General features: G+C 36.0%; 1 protein-coding gene across 2 annotated transcripts in view; it reads left to right on the top strand.

Moving 5' to 3' along the window:
- BMAL2 (basic helix-loop-helix ARNT like 2) overlaps window positions 1–19,219 on the top strand; it is a 39,071-nt gene extending 19,852 nt beyond the window's left edge. The window contains exons 8-18 of one of the 2 annotated variants that reach the window (XR_010606972.1): window positions 341–458; window positions 1,272–1,415; window positions 3,083–3,323; window positions 4,057–4,163; window positions 4,757–4,907; window positions 6,125–6,180; window positions 6,997–7,105; window positions 13,577–13,664; window positions 15,377–15,485; window positions 16,826–17,251; window positions 18,713–19,219. Coding sequence is in view for 1 of the 2 variants with exons in the window: in XM_065644669.1 (XP_065500741.1) it covers window positions 341–458; window positions 1,272–1,415; window positions 3,083–3,323; window positions 4,057–4,163; window positions 4,757–4,907; window positions 6,125–6,180; window positions 6,997–7,105; window positions 13,577–13,664; window positions 15,377–15,485; window positions 16,826–16,962 (1,260 nt within the window). In the remaining variant the exon portion in view is untranslated. Of the gene's footprint in view, window positions 1–340; window positions 459–1,271; window positions 1,416–3,082; window positions 3,324–4,056; window positions 4,164–4,756; window positions 4,908–6,124; window positions 6,181–6,996; window positions 7,106–13,576; window positions 13,665–15,376; window positions 15,486–16,825 lie in introns of both variants that reach the window. The other variant, XM_065644669.1, reaches the window with a different exon arrangement.
- The last annotated feature ends 497 nt before the right edge of the window (window positions 19,220–19,716 follow it).

Here is a 19,716-nt window from a genome sequence, read left to right as displayed (position 1 = left end):
ATATTATGTACATACATAAAACATTAGCTTTTATGGAACTGTTTTTCTAATATCCAACTAAATTGCTATTTTTCAAAGGGAAAGTAACAAATTATGTTTTTACTACTGTTAGAGAAGTTCTCTATTCCCCACCACTACCCTGTTTTTATAAAAGTAATGTTAAACAATGGGAAATTAAATGTGGATCAAAATATTCATGTTTAGATTAACTGTGGTATTCATTTTTCAAATGGTGTAGAAAGTTGTTTTTCTGAAATAAGTAATATGTGTGGGGTCCTGTTCTAAAATGATGTGGTTCTTGTTTCTTTTTGGTTTTGGCTTTTTGTTTGTTTTTAAATAGGCCAGTTTAATTGGACAAAGTTTGTTTGATTACTTGCATCCCAAAGATGTTGCAAAAGTTAAGGAGCAACTTTCTTCTTCAGATGTCTCTCCTAAGGAGAAGCTTGTAGATGGGAAAAGTAAGTAATATTTGAATGTGCTCAGATTTTTTTGAAAAATAAGTTAAGAAATTTAGTTATTATGCAGGACATATTTATGTCTTTGTATGTGCATGGATGTACAAACTTGAGGTATAATTTATATGAACCAAACATATTTGAATGCTAATCTGCTCCTTAGAATGCACTTAAGATTTAAAATCTAGCCCAGAAAAGACTTTATTTTAGATAATAAGAATGACTGGTTTGCATTGTTAGACATTTACCAACATGTAGTCTGATGTTCTTCCTACCAGGCATACTACTTTTTTTTCTTGTATTTGATAGGTCTTGTCAGTACAAAAGACCTGATGTAGTCGAACATTGGATAAAATACTTCAATATCAAGAATCACTGTCTTCTCTGAAAATGCTAAGTGTCAATCCTAATTTAACCAACTGTTTGCAGTTATTTCTAATATGGAAAGTGTTATGTACTGTGCAGCTAATCACTAGTTTATAGCTGGCTTCTATAAGCATCTTTGCAGTTCTTCTTTGTAACAAGTAGAAGTTGAAAGTTTATAAAGCATATTTATTAAAATACCATTCAAAATATCAAGAAGAGTTTAAAATAGTTTGGTAGTTCTTTTTAATTTTGGAATCTGTGTGACAGTCATGTTTTCTTTGCCCCATTTAAGTAATTAGACTTTTAGTTTTTAATTTTAAGGACAAAATTTAGGCAACTAAATAGTAAGGAGAATGTACTGGAAGCTAAAATTAAGAAAAGACCTTGTATTCTGAAGTTTGGTATTGCTGGATTTTGTTTGTTTTAACTACTTTACTAAATTTTTGTAAGCCGGCTTGCAAGTACACACAGATTTTCAAGCTGGACCAGCTCGACTGAATTCTGGTGCTCGACGTTCCTTCTTCTGTCGCATAAGATGTTGTAGGACCACAGTCAAAGAAGAAAAGGAGTGCTTGCCCAACCCAAAGAAGAAAGGTATTCAAACAGTGTCGGGGATGTTTGTGGGGGCTGTATGTCTTGAAACTTGGTGTATTTAAGTTCCGAGTCACTAGTGTGACCCTTGTAGTTATCACTGACTTGACAAAGTAGCTGTAGAGAAGTGTAAATATATACTGGAGACACATTTTGAAAAGCAGTCTAATCATACTCTTTCTCCTCCCGGTTCACTCCTGGAAAAGGGAGAGAGGAACCTGAGCTACTGTGGCTGTTTAGGAGTGTGTGGTCCGTTGTAGTCAAATTTTAGAAGTTTCAGGGAAATTTTTGAAAGCACTGGAGCAGATAAGAAGATTGAAACTAAATAACATATGTCTTGAAGATAACTGTGTGAATAAGGCCTGCAAAATCTACTGGTTTGAAGGCAAAAAAAGCGCAAGTAAACCAAATTTTTTCTGATTTACTTTGTGTTGTTCGTACTTAAAAAGTAGGATTTTTTTCTTGCTTTTAATAGTAAAGTTATTAGTGTAATTCCATTCATTTTTTCCAGTAATTGTACTTTAGTTCGTATTTTGTGTGCCTGTATAGCAGTATACTCTTGTCAAGTTTTCAGTGAATGGATCTTTTTTAAATGTAATTTCCAGCTTTTGTTTAGTACCTTAGTATTGATTTTTGCAAAGATGTGCTGAAATTGTTTGACCCTGAAAAAATCTTCCTACTTTAGTTTTTCAGTGTAACCTGTTATTGTTGAGACATGCCATACAATAGTCAATTTTAAAATAGGTCTGTCATTGTAAGTTACTAGAATGCAGTCTCCCTTGATGTGCCAACTAACTTGATGAGATAAGAATTTAACTTGTATAAATGTTTCTCGGGAGAGCAGCGTTGCGGGAAGGCACCTTGACAATCTGAGAAACTGCAACAAAGTTACAGTAGGATACCTCCATTTTTCATTTTACAAAGTTGATACATGTTTTCCATAGTTTAGAGGATTAGTGCAGTCAAATCTATCTAAAGCATAGTCCTGAATACTTTGGTGATTTTTTGATAGATAGTTACTGTAAGGCACATCATGTCAACGCTATGTATGAGGGTGTTTGCATGTTACGTAGGCAGCAGAGAGTCTACCAGCCATAGAAATGAATGACAATGTATGTTGTAATTTAAGACTTTTAAAATATTTGTGTTCCCAGAAAGCTGAGGAATTCAGAAACCTGAGATAAATAGAAAATAAGCTGAGTTGTTTTGAGTTGATCATCTCGACTGATTCTTTTAGCAATTGCAGTAAGGGTACGTTAAGATCATCATGTTCACAGAAGGTAAATTCATTTGGAAGCTGCAGAGTGCCTTTCTGGTTTATTTTAGTTTACAATACATGTGAAACCATATAAAGATAAAGTGATTTGTGGGTTACCAGGTTGTTGGTTTACTTTTTTTTTTTCTTCTGTGAGACTGGGTTTGAACTGCCAACACCTATAACTTATCTTCCTAAATCTTACATAGCATTAGAAGCACTCTCTCCAGGCAAGCCAAACTTAAGTAGTATAAAATTAACTAAAAAATATTCTGTAAAATTATCTATAGCCTTGTACAGTTGTTGTAGGTAAGCATAAGATATAGTTGCCGGTCTCATGGTGAACAGAATAAAAAAAGTAATTCAGTTTATTTTATGAACCATAACTGCTTTTTATTTTATTTCTTTTTATTAGATCACAGAAAATACTGTACCATTCACTGTACGGGTTATATGAAGAACTGGCCTCCTAATGAGGTGGGAGTAGAAGAGGAAAATGATGTAGAAAAGGACAGTAGTAACTTTAACTGTCTTGTTGCAATTGGGAGGTTACACCCTTACATTGTTCCACAAAAGAGTGGAGAGATAAAAGTCAAAGCAACAGAATTTGTTACACGATTTACCATGGATGGAAAATTTGTTTATGTAGATCAGCGGTAAGCATTTTGTTCTTTAATGAAGAGAAAATGACACCACTAGTTACATTTTCTAATTCTTTCTGTGAGAACTGTAATTTCTCAAGCAGGATAGAATTTTTGGGTGCTGTACACAGGAACCAGTTCATAAATTATTAGTGCTTAAAATCTTACTATTTTGAACAAATACATATATCTGAATGAAGTACTAAATTATTTCAGAAGAAGTGAAAACTAAGTTCTTTTTTTCTGAACTTACTAAAACAGACTTTTATTTGTTGGGTAGACCAAGTTACCACTTTGCATATTGAATTCTATTATTATCGCTGGAACCTTTTTTTATTGCTTTCAGTCATCTTGTCTTTCACCTAAAAGTGTAAGTTTAAAGCTATTCCTTAAAGTGGCAGAGCAAAATTCAACTACTAAATTTTTTGAATGACTCATTATGTGTTAACCAGTGTCCTGACTGGCTAATGGGAACACCTAATGATCATCAGTATGTTGTGTGTACCTGTGGTTTTCATGTATAAAAAACACTGTTATTTTGTCTTTGAATTACCATTCACTGCAAATGGATAATTTGCAGTGAATATTTTTTGTTGTTTGGAGCGATACTAATACTATAGCTTTTTCCCAGACATGAAAATAAGCATCTTTTTCTTTAAATATTAATTTTCTACTTGATCTGATACTGAAGAAAACAAGCTTTGCAGTTGTTTGCATCCACTGTAGTTCATGTTTTTATTTCTAACAGTGCAACAGCAATTTTAGGGTATCTGCCACAAGAACTTCTAGGAACTTCTTGTTACGAGTACTGCCATCAAGATGATCACAATCATCTAGCTGAAAAACATAAAGAAGGTACAAAATAATTGTCCTCCCAGACTACGTACTACTACATGTAACTGCTTTGTGAAAACAGTACAAATTTAAAAATCTGAGCTGAGAATTAATAAAACTAAACCATCTTAGCATTGTCCTTTTCTATATCTGCATTAAGACATGCCTGCATAATGCTTGTAAAAAAAGCAGGGAGAAACTTCTCTTGTCTTGGATCTTAGTGCAGTGCTTTAATTACCAGAGAAGAATGTTAACTCTTCTTTCAACTCCCTGCATCAATTCTTTCTAAGAACAAGAAAGGAGTCCTGAAGAGCAGAGGTGCCTAATCATGTAATTAAAGACACTGATTATGCAAGTTCACCAAGTTGGGAGTATCCCTAATAGTGATTTGCAGAAACTTAGTACTTGGGCTTTAATTTAAGATTAATAACATTGCTGAAACTGTATTTTGATTTTAGTAGGGGTCCTATCCCGTCAGTTGTTCTAGCATTTAATTTGTATTTCTGGCCATCAAAAACATTTTGGTTTTATGATGCTATAAAACAGATTCTTTTTTTTTAACTTTATCTTTCTAAGTATAAATATGGTGATTACAACTTTCCTTTCTTATCTAGTGTTGCAGAATAAAGAAAAAGTATTTACAAATTCCTACAAATTTAGAGCAAAAGATGGGACTTTTGTTACTTTAAAGAGTCAGTGGTTTAGTTTCGTGAATCCATGGACCAAAGAACTGGAGTACATTGTATCAAACAACACTGTGGTATTGTAAGTAATTCATGATATGAATGCCCATGGGTTTTTTTGTCTTAATTACAGTTAGCTTTAACAGAAAGCAACCTGTTTAAGAAGCAGAACAAGACTAGAAAAAAATAACACTGCACAAAAAGTGGTTGAGTAACCTGGAAGAATGTGGGGGTTTTTGCATTTACCAGTTATTTTTATTTCAGGCCTAAGTTGTGAATTTAACTCTGAAAACTGTCCTATTTCCTAGTGGAAAAAAATGACATGAAACGGTTTCTTATTAAAGGAAAAAAGGAAGGATCTTTTAAAAGTCTATATGAATAAATGAGAATGTCAGGTTAATTCTGCCTTTCCTTCTGAGCTTTACTAGACTGAATGTGTCAGTCGACCTAATTTTAAGTGCTACCCTACCTACCATGTGTCAGAATGTGGAGGAGCATAATTGATAGATCATAGAAATGCAAGACAGGGCAAAAAGATGCTCTTCTAATTGATTGAAAGGGAGGAGTCTGTGAGACAGTAAATGTGTATGTTTAATTTTTTCATTCTCTGGAGCTATAGTTTGGGTTATTCCAATGACAGTGAAGATCTTTGCCATTGACTGGGGTTTTGAGAGCAGAACAGAGGGGGTTTTATTTCCATTAAACCAAGTAGTCAAGGAGGCCTTTTACCCTTTCCATAGCTGGTTCATGTCTTAAGTCAACATCACCCACCTATTTTGCCCATGTCCTTCCTGAAGAAGAGAGAGAAGAGCAGTTAAGACAGTTTATGCTGCCTAACAGCCAATGGCTGCTTTTGCTTGCCCCGGAGATCTGGGCATGGGCAGTCGTCTAGAGAAGGGAAGGCAGGTAGCAGCTGCTGGCAGAACATAACCACTGACCTGTCCTTGTAGCAGTTGTTTCTGGTTAACTGGTCTCCCTCCTAGGAGTAAAAATGGCAGCCTTGTTCTCTTGTCACAGAACACAGACAACTATATTGGCCTTTCTTCTTTATTTGGGGAGTAAGTGGAAATTAATATTTCACACAGCGCTTGAGAAACAACAGTACTAAGTATCAAACATTGAAAAGTGAGGAATATCTCATTTTTTTACTGGTTTGAGGGTGTTAAGTTTTTACTCTGTGTAAAGTATTATTGAAATTAAACATAAATATGCTGCGTTTTGCCCTTGAAAAACTTGCTGATTTTTTTTGTTTGTTGCTTTGTTTTTGTTTTCATTTTTAAAAATGTATTTAAATCTCAGAGGTCATAACGAGTCAGCTGAAGAACAGGTCCCCTACGGCTCCCAGCCTGCAGAAGGCAAGTGTCGCTTCTTACAGTTGTCATAGGTGCATCTCCTGATCAACCATTACAATTTTAGATTTATTCAATCCAGGAATTTTTTTTTTATTCTAGGTGGTTGTGCAAGGAAGGAATAATTTTTTTAAAGCTAATTCTGGTGAAAATTTCTAGTTACAGCATCCTGATTCAGGTCATTCACATCACTGTCACCAGAAAGCCTTATGGCATATGTTTTCCTTCTAGCAGCTTCTACTATAGCTAGGGTTTTGTTGATGTTATGCTTCTGTCACAGATCCTCTTCATATTTTACCTGGTTTTCTGAAGAAATGCAATTGTACTCTCTCAGTTTACCTCTAGAATATAGAGTGATAGTGATTTTGATATGTTTTGTTAATATTTTTCTGCTATGCCTAGATTCTGATTTCTGCATGCTGTTTTATGATTTTACTATAAGATTTTTTATTTTTGCTTTTGAAATTGTTCTTTTTAATAATTGGTTTCAGTTCGTGCAAAATCCAAGGATTTTTTTTCTCATGTGTTTTGCATTGCCTGTGAGAGAGACTGGAGGTGGTAATGATTAAAGCTAATTTCATTCCTGGAGATCAGTAATTTTCGCAAATATATTATTCACTTATCTTTATATTTCAAATGAGACTTAACAACACCCTCTCCCATGAGTTAGTGTTTTTAGGAACCTCATTTCTGAATATAAAGAAATATAGAACAAAAAACAGCTTTAAAATGAATGTTTAAGGTGATTGTTCCTTGCTGCATAATGAAACCGCTACAAATTTGTGTTTTGTTTTGGTGTTTTATTTTGGTTTTTAACTGTAGATGCTGTAAAACAACCTTTAGTAAATGTACCTGGAATGTCCTCTGGAACAGTTCTTGGTGCTGGAAGTATAGGAACCGAAATTGCAAATGAAATACTAGAATTGCAAAGGTAATAAATGCTTAACATCATATAGTAGGCTTTTAAGTAAAGATAGAGAAGAGGCATATGTGGTTATGTGGGGGTTGTTCAAGTTTTATTTTTATTGTGTTATATGTATAAAATATTCTTAGTTTGAGTAGTGGCATTATGAGATACCAATTATAATCTAATGCTTGTCCCATGCATGGCAGAACACACCACTGGTGTTGCCAAGTAGTTTTGTTCTGAGCATGCAATTTCCTTTGTAATGGAAGTATTATTTAACTATGACTTTGAAAGTGTTACTGTGATGCAGCTTCTTCACATGATGTTGAAATGGGTAGATAAACCATTCAGGAATGGAAAATCAGTTTTCTGTGAGTAGTGTTCATATTTTTCTGATAACGTCACTCTGCTAGGAAAAGTTCTGTTGAAACAGTCCCCAGTGGAGCACTTTCATAGCCTGTCTTGTCCTTTTCCTGATTAACCTGCATGTAGGCTAAAACAATAGCACAATTCCTTCCCAATACCCAACCACAGATTAAAAAAAACCCCACCGTGTCATTCGAAATGGTAATCCATACAAGATTCAAATCATTAACTAAAGATTGACCATTTTAAAACTAATTTTAGCAGGTACACAGCATAACCAAGGAATTTGAAAGGAAGAAATATAATTTTAATGTGAAGATACCTGTCAGGGAGGCACCCCAAAATAAGTTTAGGCAGACAACAAGGTTCAAAACAAACTTTATTCTGGCTGGAAAAGTACTGCAAATAAACCGATTAGAAATGGGGTTTATACAATTAGTTAGCACTCTGATAACATAAGATACAGGTTCGGATATTAGGTTAGGAGATTATTTGGGGTGCAGTGAAGTAAGAATAATGAGGATCCACAGCATGCATACATGCACTCACAAGAAAACAAACCAGAGCCCTCTCTGCCCCGTTTTGCCCATAAGAGATAAACACTTGCCTGTCCCAGGTGAGGAAGTTACGCTTGCCTGTCTCGGCAAGGACTTATTAAAGTATATATTCAGTAATTTATCACTCACCCACATGCGGAAGTGAGGCGCTCCCCATCCCGGGAGATTACCTTAGACGGCTTCTCCGTCTAAGGGGAGGGACTCTGGCAGCATGGCAGAACCACAGCTCTGAGGAGACCACACAAAGGGTGTCTCCGGCAGGAACCCCATTTATAGTCTGATGAGATCTGACTGTGGGCATTCCAGAAGCTTCTTGGCTTCTCTACACCCTGCCGACCTCGAGTGTGGGCCTTGGAGAAGCTTCTCAGCTTCTCTGGGCTGTGGGCACTCTTGGCCCTTCCTCTGCTAATGACCCTGCCCACCAACTCTGGGCCTCCACAAAGAGAGCCATTAACTGCCCCATTGAAGGCCCCAGTTCTGAGAGGGGGATGTGCAGCTGCCACACCAGCTTCTCAGGGCGTGGTGGGGGGGAAGTAGCAGGTACACAGCATAACCAAGGAATCTGAAAGGAAGAAATATAATTTTAATGTGAAGATACCCGTATGTATTTTTTGTGTTGTGCACCCACAGTGGTGCCTGACTTGCTTATAGAGGGAGACGTTATTACTCTATACCAGTTCGCACTGTATCAGCATTTGTTGTCTAAGAACATTTTTTTAAATAGTCTCTGAGCTGGCTAATTCCAGGACTGTGGGATGCACATGCACAGAAGAAGTCTGTTTTCAGTCACAACTCTTTCAAGACTTAAGCCTTGATCAGAAGGTCCAACCACTTTTGTTAAGGTCAAATTTAGGATAATGGGACTATCATCTCATCAGCACAGGACAAGTTATCTAAGTGTTAGCTTTGGATAATGAAGCCATCTCTCAGACTTTAGATCTTATATTTCCAGTTCCAGGTAAAGGAATGCCAAGAAAGTTTTTATGTCTGCAGAGCAGTGTGTTTTTAAGTCCCATGTAGTTCTTCCACTGGCACTTGCAACTGGACCCAAAAGAGTAATAATATTAAATCTTCCAGGAAGAAGTACACCAGTTTTGGCAAAATGGTGGAGATATAAGAAATAGTTTCATATCGTAGAATATCCTGAGTTGGAAGGGACCCATAAGGATCATTAAGTCCAACTCCTGACTCTACATGGGGCAGCCTAAATGTTAAACCATACGTTTAAGAGTGTTGTCCAAACATTTCTTGAACACTGACAGGCTTGAGGTCATGACTGCTTCCCTGGGGAGCTTGTTCCAGTGCTTGACCATCTTCTCAGTGAAGATATTTTTCTTAGTATCTTCCCCCGATACAGCTTTAAGCCATTCCCCACAACCTGTCACTGAACACCAGAGAGAAGACATCAGCACCTCCCTCTCTGCTCTCCTTCGTAAGGAAGTTGTAGACAACAATGTAGGTCACCTCTCATTCTCCTCTAAGCTGAACAAACCTAGTATCCTGAGCTGTTCCTCATAAGCCGTGCCCTCTAGCCCTTTCACCATCTTTATCTCTCTCCTTTGGACGTATTCTTTTATTTTTATATTCTTCTTATGTTGGGGAACCCAAAACCACACACGGTACTTGAGGTGAGGCCACACCAATGCTGAGTCTAGTGGGACAATCGCTCCTTTTGACTGGTTAGCTATACTGTACTGAATGCACTCTAGGATACTGTTGTCCCTCTAGGCAACCAGGGCACACTGTTGACTCCCATGGAGCCATCAACCGGACGCCCCAGACCTCTTTCTGCAGGGCTGCATTCCAGCCTCTTGTCCTCAAATCTATACATACGTTGATACGCCATAGCACAATCAGCTTCTGCTGTTTCAGTAGCAGTCTGACTCATCAGCTTGTCTGTGAGGGTGTTATGGGAAACAGTGCGAAAAGCTTTACTGAAGTCAATTAAATAACACCTAATGCTATCTCTTCATCCACTGAGCTGGTCTCCTCCTTGTAGAAGGCTATGAGGTTGGCTAAGTGTGATTTCTACTTCATAAATCTATGCTGAAGTCCAGGATTACACATTATCTTTTTGCAATGTGGTTGTCTTCTCAGCTGTCTCTTCATCAGAAAACAGTATTTAATTTTCTGAAACAGTAAAAACCATGATGAGAGCCTAAGAGTGTGATGAGTGACAGTGGCAGATGTTTCTTATTCTGTTTCCAGTATTTTGGAATCACCTTCCAACAATGAAGTCTCATCCCTTTGTTAGAATAGTCAAATTGCACAGGTAATCATTCATTTTCAATTAAAAGAATAAAAGAATAAACTCTTCGGTTGTGATGGGATGAAAGATTGCCGCTTCCAAAAAAATAAAATCCATCCCACAGCATGTTGGCAGGTGGCTGGGATTATCCAGCAAGGAGGAGGAAGAGGACTGGCAATAACAAATAAACAAAACAAACAAACAAACAGATTGATAACAGTGAAGACGGGATGTTACATTTTGGTAATACCGTTGTTAAAGTCTTCTTATCAGTACCACCTATAGAGGGAAGGAGAGTCACTTTGTATTATATCTTTCTGAAGACTGAAGTAAGTTGGCAGAAGTTCTTATCTCTCATGGTTAACATCCAGGCATGACCCAAGAGCTTGATTCGACACTCGTTTTAGATGCTTTAGTCAGCTCAATGAGATGTTCTTGATTGAAATCACCTGACCTTTGCTGAAAATGCTCTTCCATGTGAGCATACGTGTCATCAGCTTAAGGAAAACAGTTTATTAAGTGAATGAATAATAAAATTGCTGGATGATGAAAGAATGACTGCATTCCTGGGAAAGTTTTCTTCAAAGCTACCCCTTGAAAGTTCTGGTATTTTTGGTTTTTTAAGAACCACAAGCAATACTCTTTCTCTTTGTATTGCTGCAGAGGCAGTTTCAGGAGCAGTATCTTCTTAAGCAACAAAGGGGAATTTTGTGACCATTATATGAAGATCAAACCAAACCATTACTGTTCTGTGACAGTTCAGCAGGTCACAAGAGAGCAAAGTCTGTCTGTTGAAATCTTAGGAAACAGAAGAATCCATTACAACAGATGGAATTGTGGAATTTGGAGAAGAGATCATGGTAGTGAATTAATCTCCCCAAGTTGGGGGAAGTTTTTTTGTAACAGTGGGTGGTTGTTTTTGTTGGTTTTTTTTTTTTTTAGTCTGTTTAAATGGAATTCAGCTATACAGCTGAGGCAGGTATGACTGAGGCCTCTTTAGGGATATTTCAGAAGAATATTTATTATTTCATATCCTTCCTGAGCCCAAACGAATCCACCTTGCAGATATTGAGCTTGTTTATCAAAAAGTTCAGCTTCCATAGTGTTAATACTGTCATAATTTCATAATTTTCTTTCCATCTGTCCACCCGTCATAAGCTTGAAGCTCATGATGCATACCTCCCTATCTGTCAGAGATTCGTTTTGTAGATGTCTGGAATTCATCATATAAGTAAAGCATGTCTTTACTACTTTATGGAGCAGCAGTTCAAGGCAACAGGATATTTACGCCAGTTTGTTTGATTTGCCAAAACATCTTTTCAGGAAGATCACAGTAACAGTTCAGACTTGCTTCTGATTTAAAAAGCGAGACTGCTAGGACAAATAAAAAACTGCAAGTTCTGAATTCAAAGAACTACTTTTCCAGGGCAAATATTTGCGAAAGTGCTGGCAGTTATGAGCACACGCGCCAAGGAGCTGCATCAGGTAGTCTTATTCTTCAAGTCATTGATTGAATTTAGTGTTTTTCAACGATATGTTCACATCTTAAACACTGGTTAGTAAATGAAACAACGTTATGTTGCTTTCTTTGGGAGCAATCATCTTATTTCTCAGCTGATAGAGTGAATGTCAGAAAATTTTGAAAGGAAGAATCTTTTGCCAGCCTCATTAGCCAGAGTGATCTGAGCCATTTTAGTCTTGCACAGGTGTGTTTGTTTCAGAGATCTTGGTTGTCCATGGACACTGGAAATTGAGAAATAAGCTTGTGCTGAGACTAATAGCCCAAGAAGTAGCTATGCAGGTGAAAGAAAAGGTTAAGAGCAAAATCATGCAGAACAAAGTAAACTCTGTGTCCAAAGGAAGGGCAGTCCTGGAAAGAAGCCAGCTACAGAAGGGAGCAGTTGCACTGTGTGACTGGGATCTCTGACATCATACTCATCCTACGGTCCTGTATCTTGGGCGAAAATAAACTAGAGGCGCTTACAAATACAATTGGGCACTGAAGGCCTCATTGTAAGAACTGACTGTTTCTGGAGATGTCAGGGTTGCACCCAGATGTAGTTCAATTTTCCAGAATAATTGCTGAGAAAAATGCTGGATTTCTTTCCAGCCAAAGAATAGAACTTTGTGATATTTCTTAATTTTTCTTTGTATGAAATCAAGTTACTATCTTGCACACGCTGAGGTAATCAAAATTAGACAAAAGTGGTCAACAGAGACTAACACCAGCTGTTTTTCATCACATAGCTATGTGACTACAAAGACAATCAAATAGAATGAGCTCATTTACTATGTTAATCTGTTCTCTGCATTTTTTTAGTATCAGTAAGACACAGATGGTTCTCAAGCTGTGCATCAGACATCACCAAGTTTTTTAAAAATTTCAGGACTATGCCTACAGCTCTTTTTACAAGCATATCTGAAATTAATTAGCATCTGATGAATGACCATTTCAGTTAAAGCAATGCTATAAATCTATTCAATCTGGAGTTTCTGTCCCGGCTCTTAGAGATGGTGGTTCTGCTTATCAAATAGTGCATTGCATACTGGAATGTAGGGAACTAACAAATATTCCACACAAATAACTCTTCTTATTTAAAATAGGCTGTTTATTCACTCATCTTCTCTCTTTCCTCCAGTCCCTTATCACATTTTGAATCTGAGGAAGTGATAGAAACAGAAGCATCCAGAGTGCCCTGGTTCTTCTGTAGCCTTGTCCTTTGGGAGTCAGGAAGGACAGGTGGAAACAGGAGCGAGCTCTCCAAAGGGCTCTGGCATGACATTTTCACTGTTAGTTTCATATCTGGCATGTTTGGTGAGGGAAAATGAGTAGAACCTCAAAGAATTCTGGTGACAAAGAAGCAGTCTTTAGTTGGAGTTTTATAGAAATATGGAAGTACAAGTATAACAAAATAGTAGTGGAGCATTAGAAGGATGTAATGTTTTCCCTCCACCATTTAGAAGAACTTCCTGATGTTGTCTATATTCTGTTTGTATTTGAAATGTACCTATTTGTCCCAGTGTGCATAATTCTGAAACCTGTTACTTTTTGATCTGTCGGTGCCAGTGATTCAACAGAAAAATAAAAGTGTGCTCAAGTATTTATGACCCATGGCCCTTATTGATCTCTTCTGCTTTTTGTGTTATTGAAACTTGGAGCAGGAGAATTTATAATCTTCAGGAGAATTTAAGACAACATGGTCTCAGATTAGCTGGCTCGTTCTTTATCACTGGGGAGGTCTGGTGGGTTCTGCAACATATAGTCTATTTTTCAGTTTATGATCAATGCGGCTTGGTAAATCAACTAAACATATACAATTTTAGGTTGCATTCTTCACCATCTGGGGAGTTAAGTCCATCACAACTCTTGAGAAAGTCACCTTCTCCAGCTTTAACTGTAAACTGCAGCAATGTGAGTATGTCACTGCCTGTAAAAATCTGAAGTTAAATGGTGAATGTAAGATAGCTCAAAGTCTATGTTTGAACCTAATTTCCCTGACTTGTGTTTTTGTGAGAGAATGTGTAAGGTATTGCCAACTACCTGGCAGCTAAGAAAGTTTTCTGAGAGATGTGACAGCAGCAGAAGTTCTAACCTCATTTACAGGCACATCGGTTCACGACTTAAGGGGCTCCTTCCGAAGCTGAGAGGACTGCAGTCTCCACTCAGTTATTAGCATCTCTGCTGAAGCTCTACAAATACGCTAAATATGAGTGCGATTCATGTGATTAGCACTTTTCTGGATTTGGAATTGCAACAAAACTTTTGCTAAATAACTGTCAGAGAGTAAAAGTGTCACCTGTTCAGTTTGACAACCTAAATAGAATATCAGTTCTTGTTTTCGCCCACTTGTACTTTTAATGTTCTTGAAGACCCTTTTTAAAATCTATGCTGTATATTCTCAGTTTTGAAATGTTTAAAATGTTTACTTTGAAGATATTCTGATAGTCTTCTAAAAATAGATAGAATATGCTGTTTTGCTAATCTAGTAGTGCTGGTAACACCAGAAAGTGTAACTATCATGGTTATTTACCATAGCTATGGAATAATTAACATATTTTTTTCTTAACTATATTGTGTGTCATATATTGTGCGCTGTATGAACAAATATTGACATCTCCATCAGCACTACTTTGAATGTAAATTTCTTTCCATTTAAAGGCAGTTTATTTCCACTGCAATTTTTATTTCCTAACAATACTATTCTGGACTAGGAATTGTTTCGGCATCCTCCTTTTTTTATGGTCAGTTCTCTGCCTTACTGCAGGTCTTTCTCCCTAAGAGTTGGTTGACTTATATATGCCGAACTCTCTAAATCATGCAGCATCTCATCATAAGGATAACTTCATTGTATACTTTCAAGGTGTTTCTCTATTCTGTGCTTTAGTATCCCATTTTTTCCTAAAAAGCTTTTGTAAAGCATTTCGACTTTATTAATTTTCTAGTAGAATATATGCAAGTCAGGCAACCCAAGAAATCTATCCTGCTAAATTGCACATATGTGTTACATGAAACAAAAGGGGGGGAAAAAACAAAAACATTTTTTTTTTCCTGATATGTTTGGGCTAGAATGGCTTCCATCTCTATTGTTGCCAGCCTAATTTTTCCAAAGTGCAAAAAGTAATTTAAAACTACATAGATTTTTATCGTGATGGTAACAAGATGCAAAATAGTAGAGAAGGTACAAATTTATAATTCACATGGTTTAATACATATGGGAGGTATGAGGGTCTTTTTTTAATCTTTTAGCTAGAATGTAAACATTGACAAACATGATGTCACTGGGAATTTGTAGGTTTGGTACTAGACTTAGAAAGTATACACCAGTACAATTTGTTATGCTGGATTTATTTGCTGAATATTGAATGAAGCAGATGCCATCACTGTGAAGTATCTTTGACAGATGTGTAAGTAACACCTGTTATTTAAGCCAAATCCAGTGTTGTGTGACCCTCTAAAAAGAATTATTTTTAAAATGCAGTAGATCTGTCTTTTGATGCATGTTTTTCATCTGCTCTATTTAGTTCTAAATACTTTGACAGCAATTTATAATGTTTTTGTAATGTAGTAATTGTGACTAAATTTAGGATTTAATTCTGACCCTTTTACTACTCCTGTTCTTTCAGGTGCCAAATAAAGAGTTGATTCAGTTATGTCCTTCAGAAACAGAAGTTCTAGAGACTTCAGAACAAAACCAGGGTGCTATTCAATTTCCCAATAATGAACCTCTCCTCAGTAAGATTTATTTCTCTTGTGGATATTTTGGGGGTTGCAGGGGAAGACATCTCTGATAAATGGTGCAGTTTTTTAGTACACCACTTTACAACCATGTATAAATTGTGAAGTGTTTTGTCTGTCTTAAGATGAGAGGACTCTTAAAACAGACGTGTTATCACTGGAAGGCAAATAGCGAAATTTGATCAGTGATTGAATCTCATGACAAAAATAACAGCGTGCAACAGTTTACCATTGCATTCTTGCATGCCAAGGTTTAATTAGGTTCTTATTAGTTCTCTCTCCAAAAAAGAGAGATGGGTAAAGAGTATTTCAATGCAGTATAAGGGCACTGGTTGTAATTTGTGAACTATTGTCCTTTTAGCACTTTATCTCTTTTTTGACTGTGAGCTATGAATAGTCAACACAAAGGGCTAGTCAGAATGTTTCGCAAAGAATTTCTTTTTTCTTTCTTCTCCTTCGAGTATACCCTAAGGCAGCAGTTTGTCTGGATATTGGATTTGATGGCCCTGTAAGAAGAGAATGCCATTGTATCATTATTAACATAAAAGGCAAAGTGCTATAATAGCAATGTTTATGCTTATCCTGTATCTCAGCTCGTAGAAACTCTTCCATCTTCCGCTTTTATTTGAGTTACTAGAGCTTTATTTATTTATTCATAATCTAGAGCCGTCTTCCAGTTTAGCTGTGAGGACTTTATGTTAAAAAGGAAAAAAAGAAAGAAAAAAAGCTAATCCTCATATAAGGACTTGAAAAAAAATACATTAAAAACTCAACATTTATCCAAGATAGGCAAGGAAACATTTTGCATTGATACTTGAGCTAAAGCATTTTACCTTACTGTTGTTAAAGGTAAAGATATAGCATTGATTTCTAGAGCTAACGTGTAGTAACCCGAAAGGTTTCAGGAGTTCGTCTGGCATAGTACCTCAGATGAGAATCCAGGTACATGATTGCATTTCCCACTAAAGTGATGTAAAGTAGAAAGCAGTTTTCTACTTCAGTGACATGAACACTACATGGATACAAGTTTTATCAGCTGGTAGTTGGAGGTAGTCCAATGGATTGGGAAGACTTATGTCTCCTTAAATTATGTATGTCCATATAACTGTCTGCAGGCAGCCATTATTTCTATTATTTGATTTTTTAAAAAAATAATTAAAACAGCAACAAAAACCATCCAACCCCCCCCCCCAAACCAAACAACAATAACAACAATTAAATGTAAATGTTTGCCTCTTCTTAAAAGGAAGGTGCTGTTTAAAAACAAATATGTTTTGAAAGTTACCATATTCTTCGTGCTTTGTGCTGCATGTGCTAATGTTTTAATCATTTTATAGGTGGTAGTTCTCAGCTGGACTTCGATGCAATATGTGAAAATGATGACACTGCTATGACAGCTCTTATGAATTACTTGGAGGCTGATGGAGGACTGGGGGATCCAGCTGAACTCAGTGACATACAGTGGGCTCTCTAGTTCTGCTTTTTCAAAATAAGAAGGAATGTAAAGTCCATAATGCACAACAACCGTACATCCTCAGTACTGTATTATAATTTTTGATGTTTCATTTGAATTGATACTTACTGTCTATATATTTTTAAAGACTGAAGCCTTGTTCAGAGAGAGACAGTTTCTGCTGCACCTATGGAAAAATGCAATATTTTTTTCATGATGGAGAAACCTTGAAATTTTAGTATTGAACCATCTGTAACTGGAATGCTTAAAACACATTACTATATTTTTGCTAAGAAGCTTTAACCATAAGGTACCGTACAATGTACAGGAATATTTTTTCTTAGTTTTAATACTTAAACTTTTATTTATTATTTTATTATTTTGTTTCAAATGGTAGAATATTGACTATTTACTTTCTGTAGAACCTACTGTACTTACACAGTTTGAGAATATTTGTAACTATTAAATTCCATTGAAATAATGATTTGTGCACACCACGGTTGTAGAATAGGGTATTGTAATTCTCAAATGATGCAGTTTGTGATTCCTTGCCCTTTTCAGAAGTGCAGTTTTTATAGTCAAAAGTGAATATAAAGCCTACAGTTCTGGGAGCAAAGATTTGAGTTAGATGACCGTAACAATCAGAAGAGAAAATTCTGAGAAAAATAGTCACTTCCCCAGTATGCAAATATGATAAGGGTATATGCAAAGAGCAACAAAATCTTAATTACTATTTTGTATTATTTGTACTGTATTGTTAGAGAGACAGTGCATAGAACCTAAGTAATGCTTTAGCTGTAATAAGGCACTTTGGTCTTGTCACAGGTTACTTACTAACTAGAGAAGTTTGGCTAGATTGTCTTGGTTTCAGAGCGAGGCTAGCACTGTCTGTTAGTGAAAAAATGTTAAAATTCTATAGTATCTTTTATAGTCTCTATGTTTTTGGAGGGATTAGGGTGATTTTTCTATTGCTTGAATCTGTGACTTTTTAAAATGGTTGTGTAATATAGTGCTGTCTGTAAGTGAATGCAAAATATAGGGTGATCCTTTGGGGAACAGCTTTTGCAAGAATTGTATCCCAGTTACAGCAAATTACTCAAGAACATGGCACTTAATAGGTTGTATTGGAACATTAGAACAATATAGCATTAACATATAAAGTGGATCTTTTTATCTCTGCTATTAAAGTTTTAGACAAATTTTTGCATTCATTATATATCATAAAAGCATAGTTTTTCTGTTGTTGGGGGTTTTTTGTTTGCTTGTTTGTTTTTTAATTCAGGTGATGAAAGGAAAGCATTTGAAAGTATTTGATACATGTGCATATTTTGAATACAGACATTTAAACATAGGTACTACCATAAGCACTGTAGCATTTATTTTAACACTAAAGGTGAGCAACAGGCAGCCTGTTTCAGATCTTGTTACGAACAAATAGATGTCGCACCCACTAGAGGTCACGCTTCTACTGTTGGATAATTCCCCTTTCCTGAATGAAGGCAGAATTTTGTCGTGCACTGATGTCCTATGCTTTGACAGAGCAGCTTTATATCTTATAGATATGAATCGTTTTGCAAATGATGAATTTTTTGGTGACATCCAGGTTTTCTAGAACGGCTTGTTGGATTGATTTTTTTTTTTTTTTTTTACGTCTACAGATTTTTTTCATTGAACTTGCATGTGATTTCCTGCATTCAAATTTTTTTTACAGACGTGGCCAAAATTAACTGTCTCTAACTTTATTAGAATAAACTTTTCTGTTTCTTCACAGAAAATGAATTTTGGACAGTATCATGGAGCAAAGTGAAAAAATAAACAGGTACTTTCTAAGAATTGATACAATTCTATTTGTATAAATGAAATTTGAGAATTTCAATTTTTGCCCTTGCAAAATGCAGTTTCTTTTTCTATTTTATTCTAGAAATAAAATCTAAATAAAACAAGAAATACTGTACCTAACACAGATAGATAGATGAGTAAATAAATAGCATAAAATTATACAGACTTTCCTCAACAGTTTCTTTTTGAACCGGATTAGTTTGAAAATGGTGCAGATGTTGTTATTGAAGGAGCATATTAATTATTTCAAAATATTTATATAACTGTCTAGAGTCAAACCACTATTTTTGGATTCGTCTTGGATTTCCCTAAAAAATAAACCCAAAAATGTAACTTTGAATCTTTTGCAGTCAATGATCAATATTGTGGATCTCAATTCATTTATTAGATTCTCCCTTTACTCTTTGTGAATTTTCTTGGCTTAAAGTAGTCTTACAAGAAAAAGTGTCACTTTCATCATTTATGATGAAATTAATAAATATTTTTGAATACAGTTGGGGTAATATGTGCTTATTTCTGTTTGTATAACAATACAATTCTAGTAAGACATGGACAGGTTTTTTCTTGGCATGGTGCGGGTTATCAGCAGATGTGGTTAAATCAAGTCAATAAAATGTTGTTCTGATGCGCTGCTGTTGGTCTGGCAGTTCTACCTAATACTGAATTTAAATACAAAGTACTCATACTTTCAGATCCCAGGCTCATTCCCTAAAAATATAAATGGGAAGGCTGAACTGATGCGGATTTTGGTAGCGCAAGATGATATTCCCTAGCCAGGGTAACTTTGTAATCCGAACTAACGTGCATTTTCTAGGTTCTAAAAAACCTGATGTTGCAGCTTAATTGAGTGGTCTCTGAAAGAAGAGTGCCTGTAGGCTGTACTGAAAGAGGCTGTTTAAACATTAAGAGTACGTGGATACGATTCTTACAGAGTCA

The sequence above is a fragment of the Caloenas nicobarica genome, chromosome 1 (genome assembly GCF_036013445.1).
Source record: "Caloenas nicobarica isolate bCalNic1 chromosome 1, bCalNic1.hap1, whole genome shotgun sequence".
Lineage (NCBI taxonomy): Eukaryota > Metazoa > Chordata > Aves > Columbiformes > Columbidae > Caloenas > Caloenas nicobarica.
The sequence above is the reverse complement of the archived record's forward strand: the minus strand, read 5'-3'. Positions and strand labels throughout refer to the sequence as shown.